This window comes from Rhodotorula toruloides, assembly GCF_000320785.1.
Source record: "Rhodotorula toruloides NP11 unplaced genomic scaffold Scaffold3, whole genome shotgun sequence".
NCBI lineage: Eukaryota > Fungi > Basidiomycota > Microbotryomycetes > Sporidiobolales > Sporidiobolaceae > Rhodotorula > Rhodotorula toruloides.
Genome location: NW_015622963.1, coordinates 488,420 through 510,499, shown reverse-complemented (window position 1 = coordinate 510,499; position 22,080 = coordinate 488,420). Strand labels below are relative to the sequence as shown.

The 22,080-nt window shown below is 62.4% G+C and overlaps 8 protein-coding genes across 8 annotated transcripts; 3 read left to right on the top strand and 5 right to left on the bottom strand.

Annotated features, from left to right (window-relative positions):
- Nucleotides 1-7: 7 nt before the first annotated feature.
- RHTO_04763 (uncharacterized protein) lies at nt 8-580 on the bottom strand (the record flags this gene model as incomplete). Its single annotated transcript, XM_016418427.1, has 2 exons — nt 8-339; nt 409-580. The coding sequence occupies 2 exons, from the start codon at nt 578-580 to the stop codon at nt 8-10; spliced, it is 504 nt and encodes a 167-aa protein (XP_016275703.1).
- A 115-nt stretch (nt 581-695) lies between these two features.
- On the top strand, nt 696-3,319 carry RHTO_04762 (histone deacetylase HOS3; the record flags this gene model as incomplete). The annotated part of the gene is made up of 5 exons (XM_016418426.1): nt 696-1,706; nt 1,762-1,828; nt 1,886-2,149; nt 2,202-2,438; nt 2,493-3,319. 5 exons carry the CDS (start codon nt 696-698, stop codon nt 3,317-3,319), a joined length of 2,406 nt encoding a protein of 801 aa, XP_016275702.1.
- A 567-nt stretch (nt 3,320-3,886) lies between these two features.
- On the bottom strand, nt 3,887-5,352 carry RHTO_04761 (heat shock transcription factor; the record flags this gene model as incomplete). Its single annotated transcript, XM_016418425.1, has 5 exons — nt 3,887-4,336; nt 4,394-4,404; nt 4,465-4,562; nt 4,617-4,717; nt 4,774-5,352. 5 exons carry the CDS (start codon nt 5,350-5,352, stop codon nt 3,887-3,889), a joined length of 1,239 nt encoding a protein of 412 aa, XP_016275701.1.
- Nucleotides 5,353-6,557: 1,205 nt separating this feature from the next.
- On the bottom strand, nt 6,558-7,954 carry RHTO_04760 (heat shock transcription factor; the record flags this gene model as incomplete). Its single annotated transcript, XM_016418424.1, has 4 exons — nt 6,558-7,031; nt 7,100-7,110; nt 7,171-7,378; nt 7,439-7,954. 4 exons carry the CDS (start codon nt 7,952-7,954, stop codon nt 6,558-6,560), a joined length of 1,209 nt encoding a protein of 402 aa, XP_016275700.1.
- A 960-nt stretch (nt 7,955-8,914) lies between these two features.
- RHTO_04759 (C2 domain protein) lies at nt 8,915-13,937 on the top strand (the record flags this gene model as incomplete). The annotated part of the gene is made up of 23 exons (XM_016418423.1): nt 8,915-9,006; nt 9,099-9,111; nt 9,174-9,209; nt 9,290-9,593; nt 9,669-10,135; nt 10,243-10,325; nt 10,399-10,674; nt 10,744-10,963; nt 11,021-11,106; nt 11,174-11,186; nt 11,256-11,285; nt 11,341-11,374; nt 11,433-11,494; nt 11,564-11,623; nt 11,682-11,916; nt 11,974-12,001; nt 12,075-12,408; nt 12,467-12,495; nt 12,625-13,202; nt 13,268-13,451; nt 13,510-13,561; nt 13,622-13,734; nt 13,796-13,937. The coding sequence occupies 23 exons, from the start codon at nt 8,915-8,917 to the stop codon at nt 13,935-13,937; spliced, it is 3,471 nt and encodes a 1,156-aa protein (XP_016275699.1).
- A 198-nt stretch (nt 13,938-14,135) lies between these two features.
- On the bottom strand, nt 14,136-16,092 carry RHTO_04758 (diphthamide synthesis protein; the record flags this gene model as incomplete). The annotated part of the gene is made up of 4 exons (XM_016418422.1): nt 14,136-14,636; nt 14,695-14,959; nt 15,019-15,571; nt 15,627-16,092. The coding sequence occupies 4 exons, from the start codon at nt 16,090-16,092 to the stop codon at nt 14,136-14,138; spliced, it is 1,785 nt and encodes a 594-aa protein (XP_016275698.1).
- A 124-nt stretch (nt 16,093-16,216) lies between these two features.
- Nucleotides 16,217-18,027, top strand: RHTO_04757 (uncharacterized protein; the record flags this gene model as incomplete). Its single annotated transcript, XM_016418421.1, has 3 exons — nt 16,217-16,368; nt 16,434-17,661; nt 17,722-18,027. 3 exons carry the CDS (start codon nt 16,217-16,219, stop codon nt 18,025-18,027), a joined length of 1,686 nt encoding a protein of 561 aa, XP_016275697.1.
- An 89-nt stretch (nt 18,028-18,116) lies between these two features.
- RHTO_04756 (calcium-dependent cysteine-type endopeptidase) lies at nt 18,117-22,020 on the bottom strand (the record flags this gene model as incomplete). The annotated part of the gene is made up of 23 exons (XM_016418420.1): nt 18,117-18,220; nt 18,285-18,448; nt 18,503-18,734; nt 18,788-18,867; nt 18,926-19,128; nt 19,183-19,335; nt 19,390-19,419; nt 19,472-19,656; nt 19,711-19,754; nt 19,805-19,910; nt 19,971-20,099; nt 20,155-20,247; nt 20,298-20,353; nt 20,409-20,447; nt 20,499-20,519; nt 20,578-20,615; nt 20,669-20,803; nt 20,881-20,985; nt 21,039-21,237; nt 21,294-21,378; nt 21,436-21,667; nt 21,727-21,863; nt 21,972-22,020. 23 exons carry the CDS (start codon nt 22,018-22,020, stop codon nt 18,117-18,119), a joined length of 2,619 nt encoding a protein of 872 aa, XP_016275696.1.
- Nucleotides 22,021-22,080: the final 60 nt, after the last annotated feature.

The window sequence follows — 22,080 nt, the reverse complement described above, 5'->3', positions numbered from 1 at the left end:
ATCGGCTTCACATGTCCCCGTGCCGCTTCTTCGTGACCCGTCCGAGCCAGACGTTTCCAACGTCGCCCTCGACCTCCCGCCACATGCGCATCAACCCCTGGTCGATCGCGACGGACATGGCATACGTCACATCCTTCTGCTCATTCTTCCGTCGGTTCTCCCATGCCTTGGTGACCTGCATCGGGTCGGACGGCTGCCAGACGATAGGCTTCGGGAGATGCGCGAGGCGGTTCGAGTTGTTGGCGTGCGGGATGTGGTACGGCGTGTGGTGATAGGACAGGCTCGAGATGTTCCTCGTCAATTTGCGCGACGAGTTGAGGAGAGTGAGCGTGCGAAGCACTGTCCGCCGAGGAGAGCGTGGGTCAGCGAACTCTCGAGAGCGCAATTTGGGGCAGCTTGGGGACGCACTGTTGATTCGAATCGTGTTCTCGTCCGTGGCGCTGTCTAGCAAGGCCTCCCTGATCTGTGGACGGTACAGTCGACGCAGGTTCGCCAACCGACCCATGTCGCCGCGAGAGACGTGCCACAGCCCGCGCCAGAACGAGCGGTAGAGCGAGCGAGCTTGGAAAGCAGTCGACATGGGCGTTAAAACCAGTCACAGCCCAGCAAGCGTATGTGGGCGACGTCGTCGAGGGCAAGGTCGTCTCTCGTCTCTTCATCAGCGAAAACCGCTTCGTGCTCGTCACGCTTCCAGGATGGATTCGCCATCGCCAGGGGATTCTACAACCACCAACGAGTCATACGCCACCGCCAGCCAGGCGTCTGACGACTTTGCGCTCGCCGAATCGCTCCTCTCCTTGTCGCTCAACCATGGCACTCAAGCGGGGGCCATCGCGCCTGTCGTGGCTGGAGCAGCACTTGTGAAGGAGGAGGAGGTTTCTGCAGAGCTGCCAACGGAGCCGCCGGCCACCGCATCCACTGTCGACGCCTCCTCGCCCTCTGTCGCCCCACCTGCACCTCGCCGACCTCGAACAGCCGTCATCCTCCAGCCAGCTTGCGCCAACCACCGCTACATCCGCAACACCGACATTGGAACGATCGTCGAGCGGCCAGAGCGGTTAAGAGCGGTCAAGGTCGGTATCGCAGCGGCTTGGGCGAGGCTGGAGGAGCGTGAAGTCATGCGAGGCGGTGAGCGGTGGAAGCCGATCGAGGCGAAGGAGGCGGATCAAGAGAGCGATCTGGATGCGCTCATGGGCGGCTTGAGCATCGGCGGAGCGGGAAAGACCGGCGCAACGAAGCGAAGGAAACGAGAAGTCGTTGGCGGGCCCTTCGACATCCTAGAATCTTCGGCGGTGTTGGCGCTGGACGACTCTGCCCTCCAATACATCCATTCGAAACCGAATCTGTCGCCGGACGACGAAGCCGACGAAGCCGCCTGGACCTCCGCCTCTTCCGACTCCTCCCCAGACCCTCGATCTGCACCCGCCGCCGGTCCGACGCCAAGAGCTCCCGCAGCCCCTCCCGCATGGCCAGTCCAGCTCCAGCGCCTCTGCCGACAGTCAGCCTCGGCAGTTCAGCAGCCTCCTCATTCCGAGATCCCCGCCCATCTCCCGCAAGGCGATCTGTACCTCTGTCCCGGCAGCGAAGAAGCGATCTTCGGCGCTCTTGGAGCTGTCTGCGAGGGCGTGGATCGTCTTGTCGCCCGCGAACCGGACGCTGAGCAGGTTTACGACCGGGCCTTCGTCTCGGTAAGACCGCCAGGTCATGTACGTCCCGTCCATCTCCGCTCGTCCGACGAGACTGACTCCGATTTGAGGGCAGCACTGCGGCGAGGCGAATCCTCAGGGCTTCTGTTTCGTCAACAACGTCGCGGTTGCAGCTGCTCATGGTGCGTTACACGGTTTCATTCCCTCTCCCGGCCGCTCTGACCTCGCTTCTCGTGCAGCGCACCTGAAGCACGGCATCAACCGCGTCGTAATTCTCGACATCGACTTGCACCACGGCAACGGAACCCAGGAGATTGCTTGGCGGATCGGCGCGGAGGCGAACCGAATCCTGACCGAGCGACGAGCGAAGACGCCTTCTGCGTCGCCTCGCAAGGGGACAGGATCCTCGCCGAAAAAGACAGCGGCGCCTCTTCCTCCTCCGACAGCTCCGCCTCGACCGCTTCAGATCATGTACGCCTCCTTGCACGACATCTGGTCTTACCGTGCGTCCTGCCTCTCTCGCCTAGGTCTTCACGCTGACCCTTCATGCTACAGCTTGCGAGGACGGCGACCCTGGCCTTGTCGCAGCCGCTTCGACAAATCTCGCCGGCGGACACGGACAATGGATCTCGAACGTTCACCTCGAGCCGTGGCGCGACGAGCAGCACTTCCACAACGAGCTGTACCCGGGGTATCGCGAAGGATTGCTCGGGCGAGCGGAGGAGTTTTGCCGGAAGGTTGAGGAGGAGGGACGAGTTGCGGGAGAGAAGACGCTCGTCATCGTCTCTGCCGGTGCGTCGCCCTCTTTTCGCGCTTCCTGATGCACTAACCCACCTTTCCTCGCAGGCTTCGACGCATCTGAGCATGAGTCTGCCGGCATGTCTCGACACCTTCGCAACGTCCCAACCTCGTTCTACCGGCGCTTCGCCCGCGACACAGTCGACTTTGCCGCTTCCTTCGCTCGTGGGAAGGTCCTGGCGGTCCTCGAAGGCGGTTACTCGGATCGGGCGCTGGCCAGCTCGACCGCGTCGTTCTTGACAGGTCTTGTTGCGACGTCTGGCTCGTCCGCATCGCAAGGCCCGCCCGCGGATGTCGAGGAGGATGCATGGTGGACTGAGGCGACGCTCAAGAAGCTCGAGAAGGCATGTTCGGTCGCCAAGACTCGTCGTGCGGCCGCTCCGCCTAGCCTCGTCGGTGTTGATGCATCCGCAGAAGCTTGGCTCTCTCGGAGTGTCGACATCTTCAGCCGACTCGAAGACGTCGCTGCGGCGTCAAGTAAAGCATCCACAGCGGCCGCTACAGCAGGACAGGCGGACAACTCGCCAACCACGTCCCGACAGCTGCGCGAACGTCGCGCTCGCCCGAACTACGCCGGTCTCGACGACGGGTCGACGCCTCTCCCATCTCCCTCGCGCTCGACTGCGTCCCAGCCTCGTCGAATGGCATCTTCGTCGCGCTTGAAGGCCGAGAGGAACGCTCCGCCCGTCCTTCCGCCTGCCATCCCGACGCTTCCTGGACCGCCTATCACCAAAGCCACGATCTATCCTCCGCCGTCGGCCGAGTCGACAGTCCCCGACGCGCCAACGACAATAGCGCCGCCACCGCCTCCTTCAAAGCAGACGATCCGTTTCACGTGGAAGGAAGGTGGTTTCAGCGGTCCGCCACGGATGTAGCGCTCTTGGCGTGGTCCTGAGCGTTCGTTCGATTTCTGCGAATGTACGTCTCGTCGTCTCCCCTGCGACTTCGACCTGCAGACCGTTCAACGCGCTCGACTACATAGCCAAGAGGCGACGCATCTTCGTTGGTAGGCGCTCCTGCGTCCCTGCGTACGCCCAGTCTGCTGACGGCCGATTGCGAGTGGCCTGGTGTGAGACGCTGGGCAGAACGAGATCTGCTGCTGCGTTCGTGGAGAAGCTGGGAGGAGGCTCAAGGAGGCCGCCTGCTGTCCCGCTTCGCCCGCAGCGCGTTGTTCTGTCGGAGCCTGCGCAGGTTCCAGAGCTCTGTCTCAGGGAAAGGCGAGCGAGAGCGAGAAGAACAACTCTGAATCCCTTTCGAAGGCGATGCGAATGAACCGTGGAACACCTCCCTCCTTCCCTCGTCCCGCTCCGGTTTGCCCTCGTCGGAATTGCATCGTTCCCGTCGACCGCGGCATGCTACCGAGCCGGGCGAGTGGGCGGGCAGATGAAAAGCCCGATATGATATGGATTTGCCTAGAGGTGACAAGCTACAGCTGCGAAATGTTACGGCGGAGGAGGACCAGCTCCCGTGTCGTGCCATATCTGCATGGCTGGCGGCGGATTGGGATCGTAATAGGGCTGCGGAGGCGCAGATGCGAGGGTATTGGGAAGCGGGGCTTGCGGGAGGCGATAGCCTGTGAGAGGCGGGGGAGGAGGGAGGTCGGCGAGCGGCGAGGGGAGCTGCGACGTCGTCGACAGCGGCGAGGTCTGCGACGACATGAACGACTCCATCGAGCTCCTGCGCGACCGCGCCGTCGATCCGCTCTGCGACTGCTTCTCGAGCTTGCGCATGATTCGCGCTCGACTGGGTCGCGGTGCGAGAAGGTGAAGCGAAGTTGCTCCGCCGCGCCGAAAGTTGGGATGCGACCAGCCCGAGTACTGGCTCGAGACGCGGCCTTCAAGGTCGAGACCGGCACGAAGCTGGGCGACGGTCATTCGCTGGAAGCTGTAGACCTGCGTGCGAGCGAAGATCAGCAATGCGTACGGCAAGACGGCTGCAAGATTGCGCACATTCAGCTGGCCTGCAAAGCGCGATGCATCAGCCCACTGCAGTCTGAAAGAGAAAGAGGGAGTCGGCGTACGCGTGAACGAGTGGATGTTCTGGTGTCCAAAGCTGGCCGGCAAAACTTCGTTGATGAAGCGGTCGTTGTGCGCGACGAAGAAGGCGTCTCCGGTGTGGCTGCACGGCGAGAGGTTCAGCTCAAAGACGTCATGAAGCTGTCGGCACACGTACTTCCAGAGAATCACGTCTTGGTATAGCTGCGGATCCGCGAGGAGGTTGTACAGCTTCTGCACGAATGGCTTGATCTCTGGAGGGAGCGTCTCGTTGGCGACCTGCATCGGCGCGCCAGTCAGCATCATGCCTTGAACGAAAGGTAAATCGCACGCACCTCAGGCAGAGCGACGACTCCGCCAGCGAGCGGACTGGTCGTGTACGAGTCTCCGCTCGTGCTGCTCGCGGTCGAGTACCGCCGCCCATCTTCCGTCCAGCTCGTCGAGGGTCCGAGTCCGAGCGAGTCGTGCCGGGAAGACGAGGACGAAGGGCCCGCTACCGCCGGAACCCACGAGGGATCCGGCAAAGCGTTCCAGCGGGCAGACTCGACGGACGCAAAGGTCGTGTCGTGTGTGTAGGCGGGCGGGACGGCGAGCACAGTGTGTTCGAGGGGAAGTGGGGGGCGCAGAGGGAAGGGCGCGAGGATAGCAGGGCGGGGAGGATCGTCTCGGTCGTAGGGGACGGGGACGGAGACGAGTTGAGGTGCTGGATGAGGGACTGGCGGGGCATACGGCGCTGGCAGGACGGCCTGGAGAGTCTGCTGGCTGTGTGCGTCCGTCGACGGAGCGGTTCCCGCCAGGGACGCGCCAGTCCCTTCGTCGGGCGGAACTTGGGAAGGTGCAGCTGATCTGTCTCGAGGGTCGAGTTCGCGGCGAGCGTGGGCCTGCCAACCTTGCCCGCCGTCGCTCGGGTACATCTGGCACAGCAACGTAGGCAGCGCTGGTCGCCAGGCGAGGCGGAGAGGTAGGCGATAGCAAGCAAGCGGGAGCGAGACGGCGGGGCGGAGAGGACCAACGAACGAGGTACAGCACGCAGCGAGCAGCCCGCCGGGCCTGCTGCAGATGCGCGTTCTGCGATTGGAGAATCAGGCCCTCCAGGGCACGGAACACTTCGTCTGAGGGAGACCAACCCGAGGATGGTCCCGGTTCTCGCCAGCAGCCCAGCGCGCTTCTCTCGCGGGCCGGACAGCGATCGAGTACTGTATTTACAGTGAGCGGCAGAGGCAGGTCACTGTCATCGTCGTCCGCGCTGGGCAAGCCAAGCGAGCGAGGAGAGACCGTATGTACCCTTCGCGCGCAGTTGAGAGAGCACCCACCCGCCCGGCCGTCTGAGCTTCCTTCGGGCGGAGGACCCGGCATTCCAGAGGCGCAAGGAAGCGGGTTTCCCCTTCCCCTCCCCTTCCCTTCCCTCCCTTCGAGAGCATCGACTCGCTCGATCACTTTCGTTCAAGCTTTTGAGAGCTCTTGCGACGAGGGTCGCGGTGTGCGGGGGGCAGGAGAGCGGGCCGGTCATCGAGCGAGTGGAATCGATTTGTGCTCGGTCGCTCGGCGAGAAGGGAACTGTGCTGCGAGGGAGACGAAGGAGGAACGAGCGAGTATTGAGAGTGCGACGATGTCGTGGACGCGGAGAAGGCGGAAGCTTCTTCGACCCTTCTATGATGCGTGCTCTGTCTCAGATTAGTTAGCGCACTTCGCGGGCTTCCGTCAATCGCGAGGAACGCGAGTCGCGCAAGCTTCCGTCCCGTCCGCCGGCTCTCCCTTCGCTTGGTACAGGCTGCGATGACGAGGTTTGCAGGCTACAACAAGTGGCGAGGAGACTGCGAGCGATGGGTACGTATGAGAGGGTTCCGGGGCACGGCGGGAGGGGGAACAACAATGCGGCGGCGGCGGTGACGAGAGAAGCTGGTGCGTGCGGCGTCAAGAGAGGTCTAGGGGTAAGGCGAGTGCGAATCGAGTATGTACAGCTAGGAAGACACCTGCGTGCGAGAGAGAGAGAGAGAGGTCAGCGGAGGGCGGAAAGCGAGATCTCGAAGAGAGCGGGACGCACATGGTATGGTACGGGAGAGAGGCTATGTACGCGAGGAACAAGCGTGTCGCCTTTTTCGAGATAAGCCGGGTAAGGTCACCAGCCGTCCATGCCAGACTTGATGGGCGGCATCGGATACGGCTGGCCCTGCCAGAGGAAGCCCAAATGGCTCGCTTCAGGCGTGGTAGGCGAGTCGAGGCTGGACGCCGAATCGGTCGACGAACCCGATTCGCGGCGCGCCGAGTAGTCGTTGACGAGTGCGTAGCCGGGCGGTGGAGCGGTCAGGGTCGGGAACGACGACGAGCCGATCGCGCGCGCTGCAGCGCTCGCCGCCGCCGCCGCCACCTGCTTCGCCTTGCGCTCCTTCTCGTGCTGCTCGTGCTCGAGGCGCTCGTGCTTCTCCGCCTTCTTGAGCATCCGCGCGCGAGAGGGACGAGGGTTGAGCAGGTGCAAGGACGACTTGTCGTCCCGCGTGAAGAGGGCGTGCGACCACCCGCTGTAGCCTTCTTGGGACTTGACGTCCATGCGCGACATGAGCTCCGAGTTGGACAGGCGGCGGAAACCGTAGACCTGCGGATGGAAAAGCGCAGAGTTAGCCTCGGAAAAGGGAAGGTGGAGGTACGAAGAGCGCGACGGACGTTGAGTTGGCCTGCGCGACGAGTGCGAGTCAGTCTACGCGTACGACAGAACACGAACGAGATGGACGCACGCGTGAAGCTGGCGAGGTTGCGGTGCCCAAAGAGGCGCGGGAGGACCTCGTCGCAGAAGCGCTTGTTGGCGTTGACGATGAAGGCCTCGCCCGTCGAGTCCCACACGATGCAGTCCTGGTAGCTCTCCGGGTTGCCGAGAAGGTGGTTCAGCTTGGCGATGAACGGCTTGACGCGCGGAGTGAGGCCGATGGGTCCCTCGACGACGTTCTGCACGGCGGAAGGGTCAGCGAACGCTCGACTGAGGGCGCCATCCTGTGCACGACGCACATCTGCCTCGAATCCGCCACCGAAGCCCCTGCGAGCGGCGAGCGTGCCGGCAGGGAGCGGAGTTGCATCGTCGGCGACGGAGGGAAACGCGCCGAGGACCTCTCCGACGGTGACGGTCGGGGACGCTGCGAGTTGCTGTGCGATGACGGGCGAGGTGCTGGCTGAGAGGAGCGGGTGGTGCGGGGGGTAGGTCGGCGAGGTGGGCGAGAGCGGGAGGGAGAAGGCGGCGGGTGCGAACGAGGGCAGCTGGGTTGCGGTCCATCGGCTGCTCTCGACGGCGCCGAGGAGGGCGGGGCTGTGGTCTGGCGGGAGTGTGAACGGGGTGGAGAACGTCGATCCGTGAGCTGGGCCCATTGCGAGAGAGCGCGAGGAGCCGTGGTGCGGTGCGAGGTCGTCGAGCGGGAGCGAGAGCTGCGGGTGTTGTTGCGGGTCGAAGGGCGAGCCCATGTGAGCAGCAGCGATGGAACGGGCGTAGGAAGCGTCGAACGTGGAACCGTGTTCGTCGACAGAGGCCATGACACCAGACGAGGGTTCGGAGAACAAGTTGGCGCAAAGTGGGGAACGGCGGCGGCTGCGGGTCGACTGTGAGCTGGGCTGAGTTGGCTGGGTGCTGTGTGTGTGTGGGAGTGAAGCAGACGAGCGCAAGAGTGCACAGCTCGAGCAGACGGAGAGCGAGTGAGAGCGGGACGATGAGGGCGTGCTGCTTCAGGGCAGCGAGCGAGCGAGGGCGAGCGAGGGGAGCCTTGCGCAGGAATGCGAGACCATGCTCGCATTCTGGCCAGCGAAGCACACTCGCCTGCTCACCCAGCACAGCACTCACAGGAGCAGTCCAGCAGCAGCACAAGCAGCACGGAAAGCAGAAGAGAGCAGCGCGAGTCGCTCCCTTGCAGCTCGTTCTCCTCGCCGGCGACGATCTTCTGGATGCCTCGTCGCTCGGGCACATCGAGCAACCCGATCGACCGCAGAAGCGCCGCAACTCGCGCCTTCTTTTCGTCCCCTTCCGCTCCCTCGTCGCGCTGCTCGACCTGGTTAACCTGGGGATGCTCGAGCGGGTGGAGTGGCAATCCATGGTTCTCACAGGACGAGGGCAAGCGCAATCAAGCTAGCTAGCAAGACCGAGTTTGCGAGCCTGTCCTCCGGGAGTGTTCGCAACAGGGCCGCTCTTGGGGCCGCTCGAGCGAGAGCACGCATAACAGTCCAGCAAGCAAGTCATCGTCGAACACTCTGCGCCGTACTTGCTGTCGAGGAGCAAGGAGATTGAAGCAAGTTGAAGGTTGAGGAGAACTCGAAGTTGGAAGGACGACTCTGTTTCCCACTCTTGCGCCCGGTCTGTCCCCCTTTCCCGTAGCAGCACAGCCCTTCGCCGCAGTCCGGGATGACGTCGCGAGATCAGCAAAGCGAGAGCAGGCAGAGAGAGAGAGAGCGCGCGCCTAGCGATTTTGGCAAAGTCCCGCTCGACCACAGGACGGCGCCAGGATGAGCGGGGTCGACAGCGCGCCCGACAAGCTCCCGCAGATTGACAAGAAGGCGTACGATGCGCAGATCCACTTCCCCGGCGAGGGGTACAGGTGCGTCCAGCAAGCCCCACTCGTCGACGACGAGCGCATTCAAGGACTGACACGCATCCCGGCTCTCCTATCCTCCTTGGCGCGCAATGCAGCGGCAAGAACAAGGTGTGTGCTCGCGCTCTTCGTCGCTCTCGTCCTCCCGCTCACCCTGCGCTCGTCGTCGGCAGGTCCCGACCGTCTCTGCCTTTCTCGCGCGTCAACAGGTGAGTACCCAAGATCGTATTCCGCAGTCCCGCCTACGACTCGACCGTGCAAGTTACTGAGCGCTCGGTGCGTCTCGCAGGCCATGACGGAGGACCACTCGGCCGAGGTCGACAAGCTTCGTGCGTCGCGGGCACAACAGTCTCAAGCCGAGCAGGCGAAGCGCGACCGCGAAGGCGGAAGTGCGGCGGACGTGAGTGACGGAGCCAAGACGGATGCGGCGGCGCAGGGAAAGTCGGCGGGACAGCTCGAGAAGGAGGAGATGATGAAGAAGGCGAGGGCGAACCATCAGCCCAATGCCCAGGACTTTGAGGCCCAGGGCGAGCGCGAGGTGTTCGATCCCGTCACGCACAAGATGGTCGTCATTCGCGATGCCAAGCTTGAAGGTGCGTCGCGTTGAACGAGGAAGAGATGTTGGCGACCTTCGCAACGTTCGCTCACCCTTTCCCGTCGCGCCGCAGACTTCCAGAACCCCAAGCTCTTCGACCCTCAGAACCTCGACCCGTCAAACCTCGGCACAGGCGGGCCCTCGACGAACCCTCCCTCCAGCGGCGGGGCGTCAATCAAGCACACGACCCCTCTGCCCGTCGAGCCGTCCAACATCAACTTCTTCCCGTACCCTCCTCCCGTCGACCAAAACGGTCTCAAAGCCATCACGCGCACGATCAACTCGTATGCGCTCGCGATCCTCGGCGGACTAGGCGTGATCTGGTTCTTCACGGCTTGGAGGGCGGGATGGGCCGCGTTTCTCTTCCGCTCGCAGGTTATCGGCGCAGTCGCGTTGTGCGTCTTCTTTGCGCATGGCATCGTCGTGAGGAAGATCGAGAAGGAGCTCGAGCGCATCCGCCTCGAGATGCACAAGCAGCGCGGGATGAAGTTTTCGCCCCCGACGCCCGAGTCGGTCGAGTGGCTCAACGCGTTTACCAAGGTGCGTGTGCTGTCGCTGCTTGCCCTCGAAGACCGGCGGGTCCCGGCTCGCTAGTCGACGAGGTTAGGTCGGTCGTGTGGTCATGCTCACCCTCCGTTCGTGCGCAGGTCATCTGGCCGCTCATCAACCCGGATATGTTCACCTCGATCGTCGACATGATTGAGGACACGCTCCAAGCCTCGTTGCCTGGGTGCGCTCGCATCCCCGCCTCCTCTCGCCGCCTCAATTCCCCCCTGATAATGCTAACGAGCTTTGCCTCGCAGCTTTGTCGACGCGGTCAAGATCGAAGACATGACTATCGGCAAGAACGCCTTCCGGATCCTCAACATGCGTGCATTGCCGGACCAACCCACCGACCCGGACTACCCGAAAGAAGAGTGGATCGATCAAGGTGACCGCGAGGCTGCGCTCGACCCGAACAGGCGCATCAAGAAGGAGAAGAAGAAGGAGGAGGAGTCGGATGAGGTTATGAAGCAGGAGAATCCCGAGGACGAGGACCAGACGGGCGACTACGTCAATTACGAGATCTCGTTCGCCTAGTGCGTTGCTCGCCGTCCTCTGCCGCTCAACCTTCTATTGGAGTACACTGACGCCAAATTCGCCCGCAGCTTCGCCCCGCCGGGCAAGGAAAAGCTTCACGGCGAGAACATCTCGCTGATCATCAAGTTCTTCCTCGGCATGCACGACCTCTTCCACCTCCCCGTGCCCATCTGGATTGCCGTTGAGTCGATTGTCGGAACCATCCGCCTCCGATGCCAGATGGTCGCCCAGGCGCCGTTCATCCGCAACGTCACGTTCACGCTCATGGGCGTTCCGGCTATCGAGGCTGTGCGTTCGAGTCGCTTCCTCCGCTTCACTTGACGATGCTGATGGGTTCCCGCATAGTCTGCCATCCCGCTCTCCCGCGCTCTGCCGAACGTCCTCGACCTCCCGCTCATCAGTGGCTTCGTCAAGTCCGCCATCGCCGCCGCGTGCGTCCCACTCCCCTCGCTCTCGCTTTATCTGCATCCTCAGCACTGACACGACGCTTGCACGCAGGTCCTCCATCTACGTACGCCTTCGTATCGTCATCGGCAACTTGGGAAGGTCCCGCTGACCCTCTCTTCCTCCCGCCTCGCAGGTCGCTCCCAAGTCGATGACTATGAACATTGTGCGTCGCGTCGCTCTGTAGCCTAGACTTGCGGGCTGACGAGGCTGAGGGACAGGCGCAAATGCTCGCCGGCGACGGAGTCAAGCGCGGTACGTCCTCCCCGTCGCTCTGCGACTTCGCCAGACGGTTGCTAACGCTTTGATACAGACACTTCGGCGTTGGGCGTCTTTCAGATTACGATTCATCACGGCGCCGGTTTGTCTGCGCAAGTACGCCATTTCGACCGAACTCGCGCTCTAGAGGACCTCGGAAAGCTTACCTTCGCTGTCTCCTCACAGGACGACAACGGCTCGAGCGACCCGTACGTCGTCATCGCCTACAGCAAGTTCGGAAAGCCTGTGAGTATCCGTGAGCGGAGCGTCGTCGTCGCCAGGACTTACGCTTGTCACCCTTCAGCTCTTCTCGACGCGCATCATCCGCGAGGACCTCAACCCAGTCTGGGAGCAGACTGCCTTCATCCTCGTCTCGGCCGACGAAGTGCGCGCAGCCGAGAACCTCTCGATCCAGCTCTGGGACTCGGACCGCGTCTCGGCAGACGACCTTGTCGGCCGCATCCAAGTTCCCATCACGGAGCTCATGCTCAAGCCGAATGAGATGCAGCACCGTACTGATAAGCTCATGGGCTTCGAGGGTGGGTCGTGACCGTCCCCCGCCGACCAGCTCGCTGCTGATGAGCCGTACTTCGCAGATGCCGACGAGATGTCCGGTACCTTGACGTGCGTCCGCCTCCACCGTCCATCACAGGCACTCTCAACGCGTGTACTGACGCGCGAAGGGGTGCAAACGCAGCTGGTCGGTCGCCTACTACGAAAAGGCCAAGCTCAACCCGGACCTCAAGAAGGAACCCGGCATCGACCACTCGCTTCCCAAGGAGCTCCAGGACCACCCGCAGCTCAAGATCGAGGAGAACAAGCAGGACACGCCCGAAGAAGCCGACGTCGAGCGCACTCCGCCCGACCCTCAGTACCCGTCTGGCATCCTCTCGGTCATCATCAACCAGATCCACTCGCTCGAGAGGCAGAATCTCACCGGTGCGTCCGGCAAGAACCGAGAAGGCCAGGCTGGACAGGACACGGACGAGGCGTCGGAGCAGAACGGCAACTTGCCGTCGTCGTACTGCGAGGTGCGTCTCCCTTCTCCTCCTGCCGCTTGCCGCCCATCCTAACGGATCTCCTCCGCAGATCGTGGTCAATGACGACCTGTGCTACCGGTGCGTGACCGTTTCCGACGCTGTTGAAGCGAAACTCGGGCGGGATCGGCCAGGAGGCTTCCTCCTCCTCCTCGACTACTTCCCTCCCTCCATCTCCCGCACTGACGCGCTCCTCGTCACGTGAAAAAGCACGAGGGTCAAGCAATACACCCAAATGCCCTTCTTTTCCGCCGGAACGGAGATGTTCGTCCGCGACTACACCAAGACTTCGCTTCGGATCGTTGTCCGCGATGCCCGCCTCCGCGAGCATGACCCGATCCTCGGCATCGTCGACCTGCCTCTCCAGAAGACTCTCGCACACTCTTCGCAGGTCACGCGCATGTACTCGCTCCAGGGAGGAGTCGGATGGGGCAAGGTCAGCGTCTCGATCCTCTTCAAGGGCGTACAGATGAGTCTTCCGAAGGAGCTCAGCGGCTGGGAGACGGGTACCGTCGAGATCAAGGGCCCCATCAAGGTCGAGGCGGTCGCCGGCGCCGACTTTGACTGGCGCGAGAAGAAGCTCGTCCTCTCGACGTCGGAAGCCAGCACGAAGATCTCGGCTCGCGCGGCCAACTCCAACGGCGACGGCGCTCTCGAATGGGACATCGACCACGACATCCGCCTTCCCGTATACGACCGCTACTCGTCGGCACTGTATCTCGACTATGGCGGCTCCTCCGTCAAGGTTGGCCCGCTCGGCTCGAAGCGCGACGCCTTTGCTGCTCTTTGTGCGTCCGCTCTCGCCTTTCTGATTTCCGGAGGACGCCTGTCTGACCGCCTCGCCACTGTACAGGGCTCGCTGAGCTCATCGACGACGAGCCGAAGGAAGTCCGCTTGCCGGTCATCGTCGCCAAGTCGCCGGCGGTCCGCTTCAACTACATCAACGACCAGTGCCAGAAGACGCACGACTACGAGATCGTCGGTTACCTCACCACGACGGTCGTCCTCGACTCGGGACTCGACGCCGATCACGAGAAGTGCGTGCCTCTGCCTCGTTTCTCATGCTGACCTGACACCAACGCATATTCCCCACAGGTACGCCACAACGCAGACGGCGAGGCACGAGTTTGAGCAGTACGACCGCGTCGTGCGTTGTTTCGGCTCGTCCCTTCCTCGCATCCCAGATTAACCTCTGCTTCGCTCGTAGGAGGGACAAGCCGCGCAGGCCGAGACCAATGCTCACGCCAACGATGACGGCGTTATTGACAAGGAGGAGCAGAAGCAGATCGACCGCGCTCACAAGAAGGCGCTCGAGTCTCGGTGCGTCCACCTCGTCGCGTCTAACGCAATCTGCTTCCCTGATACCTCTCTCCAATCGCAGCCACCGCGGCAAGATGCAGTTCCGCCCGTACCGCACCGCTGTCTGGGCCAAGGACGGCCTCAAGGACCGCGCGAGGGGCCTCAAGGACAAGCTCACCGGCGGCGGCAAGAAGGAGGAGACGATCGCGACTGAGGGAGCTTGAGTCCGCTCGTTTGTCTTTTCCACTTCGCCTGTACATACCTGCATTAGTTCCCTGCTATCGTCCATTCCCACACGCTCGCCTCTGTATATACTCAACGCCCCGACCGAATACCTCTTGCAATACACTCCGCCTTGCTTCCGTTCTCGTCAGGGAACAGCGATCGTAATCCTCAGAGGGGCAATTGCATCAGCGCCAGTGCTACGCGACGGGAACCGCCTGCGGCGGCGCCTGCTGCTCCCTCTTCCTCCTTGAAACCGGTCGGCCTTTCTCGCCTCCTGCCCTCCGCACGCCCATCCCGAACCTGGGCGTCCACTCGCCCAAGCTCCCATCCGCATAAAAGTCCATCGGGTAGTCCTCGTCGCCCTTCCTGCCATTCTCCAGCTCTGCCCGTCGCGGCGCAGGAACATCGTCAAGACCCATGTGCTTCCAGCCTCGCGCGCCTTGTGCGCCTAGCGCGACGGAGGCTTCGTACGACGAGAGGAGCGGGCGGGGGAAGGCGTAGCCCCAGTCGATCGAAAGTCGAGGACAGGAGGTTTGGACGAAAGTCGAGACTCCGCGCAAAAGGGAGAGCTTGGCGGGCGAGAGTTCGGAGAGGAGGATGGGGACGAACGGCGTCGAAGAAGAGAGTGAAGAAGGAGAGGAGGGAACGAGGGCGGTCGAGGCGGAAGAGGGGGGGCCTTCGAGATGCCGGGTGACCGACTGCGAGTGCCAAGGGTCAATCAAGTGCTCGGCAGTCAAGTCAGTCTTTGTAGCGCACCTTCAGCACTCGCAGGTTCCCTTGCCGACCAAGCGTGCCCAGCACAACTGCCCAAGCCTCCTTTTCGTCCTCCGCCTGCTGCTTCCCGTTCTCCACCAGACTCTCCCTTGCTTGCGCGACCGCCTGTCCGCGCACCCGCCTCATCTCCTCGTGGTCATACAGCTCGCGGGTAAGTCGCTTCGTGTACGGGTCGTAGCGGAAGGCCGGGACGGTAGGGTTGGCAATCATGATCGACTCGAGGTGGAAGCGGCCGTCTCCGACGTAGCTGTGGGAACCGCATCAGATCAGCCAGTCGCTCCGAGTGAAGATGGCAGGAAAGCTCACAGCAGAGCATCGATATCGCTTGCCAGCCGCGGCGCCGTGCAACCGAGAATCTCGCCAGGACTGAGCGGCTTGACCTGCGGCACAACGATCTCAAACCGGTCCTTCTTCGGCTGCTCAGCCTGCGCCGCCTTTGCTTCATCGTCCGATGAGGGCGCCGCCTCAATCGCCAGCCGTTCCACCTGCGCCGCCTCCTCCGCCTCAAGGTCCGCCTTGAGACCCTGCACAGCAGCGACGAACTGAATCGTGCCGACCACAGCCAGCTTCGTCACGCCGTCCGCCTTCTTCTCGTTCGTCGCAGGTGGTGCGGGAGCGGACGAGCTCTTCGCGCAGCCGCATGACCCGCAATCTGCGGCCGAACAGCCGGACGAGGAGGGTGCCTCGATCGCAATCTCCAGTTCCGGGCCTTTGCCCTTGGCTGATCCAGAATCGGGGAGCGAGCGAGACGGGATGCAGTGCGGGAAGTTGAGGCGGACGGTCGCTGCGAGGTGAGGACGGTCGACGGAGATCTCGACAAAGACGTAAAGGGTCTTGATCGTCGTCGTGTCGACCGGGACTGCGAGACGGCCTGTCAGCAGGGGACGCACTCCAGGTGATCGAGCGCAACGCACCTAAGCAAGAGTGGCCGTAGTGGATCATCATGTCGCAACCGAGAGCGCGAGCGGTGTAGTCGTCGATGCAGCACGCGCCGTAGGTCACGTCGCCCATAATGACGCACTCGCACTCGGCGAAGCGCTCGATGATGTCGACGAGGGCACATCCATACATGGCGAGACCCTCTGGCATCTGCAGCGCAACCCGTTTCGCTCCATTCTTGCGGATCTGGGCGACCGACTTGGGGATCTCGAAGTTGTAGTTGGAGGGGAGGAGGTGCTTGATCGCTGCTTGAAGAAGTGGGTCGACCTCCTGCTGCTGCTGCAGGACGGACGCAGCGACGACAGGCGTCGCCGAAGAGGTCGAGGGGCGAGGAGAGGCGGTCGAGGAGCGTCCGACGAAGCGCTTGCGCGGGAGCTTTGGCGCTTCGCTCGGCGTCCCCGTTATAGCAGTATCGGCGTTCCTAGCAGGTTCAGCAGCCATTTTAAGCGACTCGAGTGTGGTGGCTCGGAGCAAGAGAGGGTTGGCGAGCTCACGAAGCGACAACTCGCCGCGATCCGCTTGCTGGTCAGGCTGGACTAGCTAGAAAGTGTTCTGCTGGTGTGCTATGGCCCCTGCACAGGCTGGAACAGGCGCCAACCCAGCTCGTTCCGCCCACACCGCTTCATCAATCCGCGCTCGCTCGAGGCATGATCCGGCAGACCCACAGCGCAAGACGGTATACAAGCCTGTGCTTGTCAATCCGCTGGCGGTGCAATGGTCAGTCCGGTTGTTCAACGGCGCCAGGCTGTCGCGAATTGACGACTTTTCCCTCGCTCAATCAGGCCTCCCCTCCCGGCTCCCGTTCGCCAGGCAATTCTCGATGAGCTGCTGGCTCTGCTTGACTCGGCGAAGAGTGAGAATGGCAAGGGCATAGCGGAGTGGAGGTTGGACGGGCATATGAGGCGGAAGAACAACTTAAAAGCGGTCAAAGGGAAGGGAAAGGCGAAAGGAAAGGGCAAGGTGCGCGCAGGTGCGACGGTGACGGGCGTAGAGGCGAGAAAGGACGAGGGCGCGCCGTTTCGCGAGACGCACGACCTTACGACTCGCTCCTCCTCAACCTATACCATCCCGATCTCGACAACTCACGCGTCCCCCTCCACCTCGACTTCGTCCGCGGTGATGTCCGACTCCGCTGCTCCTTTTCTCGACAACCTCGTCATCGGCATCAACGAAGTCACTCGCGCTCTCGAATCTCGCATGCGCTGGGAACGGTGGGAACTCGGCGACGACTCCGCCGCGCCGCCTTCGTCCTCCAGAAATCGCGACGGCGCCGTCGAGGCAGACGAGTCGGCGATTCGCGGACGCCAGAGGCGGCACAAGTCGAAGGCGGAGAAGGACGGCGGAGAAAAGACGGTTCCCTCGGCGCTGCCCTCGAGCGACAGGCGTCTCGCAGCACCGCCGACTTTGAGAGATCATCCGGCGTACGCTTTTGTCGGCAATGCGGGAGGACGACGAGTTGCTGAGAAGGAGGTGAAGCCGGACTATCTCATGAAAGGAAGGGCGGAGGGCGAATGGCGGCTGCTGGTCAACTCGGAGATGCGGAGACTGCGAAGTTCGCCCGGCGACTCGAGCTCGACCAGATCGCCGAATCGCGAGACGCAGAGCGCAGCTTCGGCCGGTCCCGCCTCTTCCGCCCTTCTTCCCACTCAGCCTTCCCAGCCCACCGTGTCTGCCTCACTCGTCCTCGACGAAGCGCGCTCCAGTCTCGCTCGACCGACAGTTCCTCTCATCGACCTCGTCTTCGTTTGCCGGCCCGACATCAACCCTCCCTCGCTGGTCGCCCATCTCCCTACCATGGTCGCTGCCGCGAACGGTATTCAGGAGGCGCTCGACTCGGTTCACGCCTCCTCTGATCCGGCAAAAGAGGCGATGGTCGTGGAAGATGACGAGCAGCGTCAGGGGAAGAGGCCAGAGATGCGGAAGGTGCTGCTTGTCCCGCTTGACGTCGGTGCCGAGAGACGGCTAGCGGACAAGCTGGGCTTGCGAAGGGTTGCTGCGATTGGTCTTTCGGTGCGTCCTGCTCCCCTCTGCCCTGTCAATCGCGCCTGCTGACGAGCATTGTCGAAACAGTCTCTGCTGCCGTCCGCCGCTTCGCTTTTCGCCCTTCTCTCGTCGACGCCGTCACTCACCACTCTCTCCGCGCCCTGGCTCGTACCCCATCTCTTGCACCCCGTATCTTCCGCCTCGCCCGCCAAGTCGCTCTACCAGCCCACTACGATCAAGCACCTCAAGACGTCTGCGCCGCTCAACCCGCGTGCAGAGGTGACGAGGCGCAAGGAGGAGAAGCGGAAGAACAAGGGCGAGAGGAAGGAGCGGCGAAAGAAGCGGAGAGTCGGAGAGGGTGAGGCGGAAGGATTGTATGTCGCCGAGGACTGATGCGCTTGCAAATGCGGAAGAGTCTCGCAGACTCGGCATTCGCGAGATGTCAGAGAGAAAGCAGTCGCTCTAAGAATGCTTTGCAAGGACTAGCGAGAGGCGGCCGTGAAACAGACGGGTGCATCGGCATACAACAACAGCTGAAACGGTACATGCACGGCCGCTTGGTAGGTAGAAGGAATGACGATGTAACCTGCAGGCATCGGCCACACGAAAGTGTGAACGAACGGTCTGGAGGGCGGGAACGGCGGGCGCACCGTGTTCTCGCGGATCCAGTCTGAAGAGCGGCGTGACGACGCCGCAAGGATAGTCGGCGTACGATCCCGACGTAGCTACAAGCTTGTCAGGCTCGCCGTCAGAACCCACCGAGTAGACGAATAGCGAGACGAGCTTCGGCTCAGTCGGCGTCTGCAAGCGGATCCTGTTCGGACGAAACGTCAGCGCGGGACAACGCGAAGCCGCCATGCTGGCGCACTTGACGTTGGTAGTCGTCTCAAGTCGCAGCGTGAACCTCGGGTTGCGCAGGACATCCTTCGAGCCTCCGTCCGCGCCGGGTGTCCAGCAGCCCTTCGCTTGCCGAGCATACATTCCCGCGCCTTCCGGCGGGATAGGCGAGAGCTCGACGATGAAGTTTGACTTGACGGAGACGGAAAAGTCGGCGAGATGTTGCGGCTGGAAAGACGAGACGACGAGAGTGTACGAGCCGGCTGCACGCTCTCGGGGTCAGCCTGATGAGAAGGACAGCGAGCACTGTACGCACCCGTAGCGCGAGCGCTAGAGCAGGAAGATCTGCCATAGCTATAACTCGCATCTCCCGCGAGCAGGTCTCGGTCTTCCATCCTGCATGTTTCGAAGTCGGTCAGCCCGTATCCGGCTGTCCTGCACTGGCAATGCGTACCGGTCTATCCGTTCGCCCTTTCCAAATACCACTCTCGCATTGATTGGCGAGTCCTTGTCCGTCTCTGCGACGACGTGTAGCTCGGCAGTCCGGGTCGACGAGCCAGGCGGCGGCGACAGCTTGAGGCTGTACTGCGGGTTATTGAGGAACGTGTAGCACGTGTGGTTACCGCCGGCAGTAGACGTCGTCCACCCGCCGCGAATCTGCAAAGGCAGCGTGAGCGACGGTTCGAGCGAGAGGGGCGATGCCATGCTCACCTCGCGGGCATACGGCAGAGGTGGTGGACCGGCAACAAAGTTGACCCTGTCGTTGCTATAAGCGCGCAAGGTGACGGCGAAGTCGGCGGCGGAGCCTTCGTGCGTGACGACGAGATCGTAGGTATCAGCGCCAGACTCAGGAAGGAAGCGGTACTGCTCACGGGAGCTCGTCAGCGACGTTACTCGAGCGTGCTGATCAAGACGCACCAGGTCGTAAAGATTGTCCGACAGTGACGACTGCCAGAGAGAGATTAGCGAGGCACTCAACGGAAAGAAACGACCGACGCACCGCGTCGTCCAGCCTCAAATTCGCGTCTCCTGGAGATCCGCCTAGGGATCGCGAAACAGTAATGCCCATGCACTCTCCCTTTTCGAACGGATTAGAGGTGTGCCGAGCCGCGAGAAGCCAGATTTCGGATGAGGCGCGGGCGCCGGATCCCACGTTGAGTCGCAGGCAGACAGCGTGTCGATAGGCTACGGGTAGCCGAATCAGTCCCTGAGCAGGCGAAGAGTCTCCTCGTCGCGCACCTGGTCTCGTCGACGTTGAAGTAGAGGACGCAGGCGGAGCGGAGCTATCGAGGCGAGGTCAGCGAAGGCCGGCAAGAAGTGCTGCGGTACGCACACATGGGCCGTGCATGACGCTGCGAAGGCGCTAGGGTCCCAGTTGACATGCAGCGAGGCGAAGTGTGCGGACAGCGCGTCCCAGTCGACGACGAGCGTAGCGGGCCCTGCGAGCAGCTGCGTGAGCGCATGCGAGGCGTTCATCGGTGGACGTGGACGCGACGCACCATCCGAGTCCAAGAGCGCTCTGCGGAGACCGGCGGTCCAGCTGTCGGGTTCTGTCGTCTCCGCTGGTTCGGTCGACCGCCAGGGATTCACGAGGACGAGCACACGTCTGCCAGCTTCTTCGCGAACGTCTGTCGGGCATCCTATCAGCTCCAAGACGCGTGAGAGGAACGAAGAGGCGGGCACCGATCACGGCGTAGTTGTGCGAAGGAACGAGTCCAGCTTTGACGAGCGCGGCGTCCGTCGTCTTGCCCGTGCCGACCGTCAGGACGCACTTGCCTGTGGAGTGACCAGTCAGCATACGTCTCGCGGCGTCAAGCGCGACTTACCAGCCTGGAAGCCGTCGCGAAGCCGTATCCAGGTCTTCTCGCTTCGAAAGGACGATCTGCGGGCGGCAATGGGTGAGTGGCCATCCCTTCGAGGTTGACGCGGTAGCTCACTGTAAGGAGATGTACTCGGGTATCCAGCCAGATAGTGCGCTGCGGACAGAGGTGAGCTTGCGCAATAGCAGTCGTAGGAGGGACACGCACTAGAGATCGTTTGCCGAGTTGCTGGACATCGCAAGGGATTAGAGGTGGAGGAGGGCGAAGCCACGCGAAGAGTACTCACGATCCAGCAAAGTCGTAGCCGCCCATCACGGTCAGGTACTGCGAGCGAAGAGTTAGCGACAGGGCAGCGCGGGAGGCGAAGCAAGACGGACCGCTTTCTCGACGAGAGCCGGCCAGAGCTGGTCGCGTTGGCGAGTACACGCGAAGCTCGGTCGGCCATCCGCTGTCACCGGCAGCTTGTCGTCGATTGCTGCGTCGCAGAAGAAGATGAGGCTGGGAAGGTCGATCTGGCAGGTCGAGGAAACTTACGGATCTATAGGAGCACCAGTCAGCGTAACATCTCGAGATGGGAGAAGGTACTCACAGAGCGCCAGACACCGTTGACGAGAAGGCGCGCGCGGTACATCCCATTAGGCGATTCGACAGGTAAGCCGGTCGCATCTTGAGGGTAAAGGCAGGAGAGGGCGAGCTGGTGAGCAAGCGTCAGCTACTGAGCGTACTGAAATTGGTGTACCGGCGCACCTTCGAGCCAAACCTGGCCTGATGTTCACCCGCGACGATGAGAGCAGCGACAACGGAACAGTCGGTGATGTTGTCCTGCACAATGTCCTGTCCTCGTATTCGCTCGTCCAACAGATTTGAATCCGGCAAGATGTCGGTGGCTCGTCGATAGGTACAGCCTTGAGCCTGCTGAGCTGGTGCGAGAGGCGGTTGCGGCAGTCTGCATGAAGTCTCGTCAGCCGCGAAAGCAGTGTGAGGAAAGGCAGCGAATCGTACGCCGACAGTCCCTCGTCCGCCTTCCATCTAGCCAGCTGTAAGCCGTTCACGAGTGAGCCCTTCTCGAGCACAGCGTCCTGTTCCTCTGTCGCGAAGAAGCTATATCAGCCCGACTCCGCATCCGCAAGACTGCACAACGCACCAAGCGCCAGGACATCCCGCTGCACGGGCCTGACCTCGCTCTTCCGCGCCTGCTTGATCCGCTCAGCCCGCTCTACCAACCTGCTCGAGACCGCCCTCAACTTCTGCTTCGTCTCGCCGTCGCTCGTATGCCGTATGAGGAAGAGATAGGTTTGCGCTGCGCTGATGTAGGCTGAGAAGGCTGCATCGTACGAGCCGGCGAGCTCGAGCTTTGTTGCGCGGGTGCCGGTCGTCTGAGAGGGAACCCGGGTGAGGTGGGGAGACGAGGGACAGGAGGGCGAGCTGGACGTACCTGCGCCTCCTGGTACTTGGCAGCCCAGTCCGCCTGTGTGATCTGCTGAGCCAGCTTGTCCGTTCGAGCGTGTGAGCGGTGGATGTTGACGAAGAGCCGGGACGAGGAGGAGGTTTGGCTTTCCACCGTTCGCTTGCCTGGCTACATCCGCTGGGAAGGGCCGCGGCGATGCGATGTGCTATTCGCTGTGCGCATGACCGCTTCGAACCGAGCGCGACGCTTCGAAGCTCCTTCACCCTCCTCACTCGACCTCTTCGCCTCGTAACTGATGAAGCCGGAAGCTGCTTTGTCCATCACCGCTGGGAGGATTCAGCATCGTTCAAAAGGTGAGGAATGGTGTTGGCTTTGGGCTAG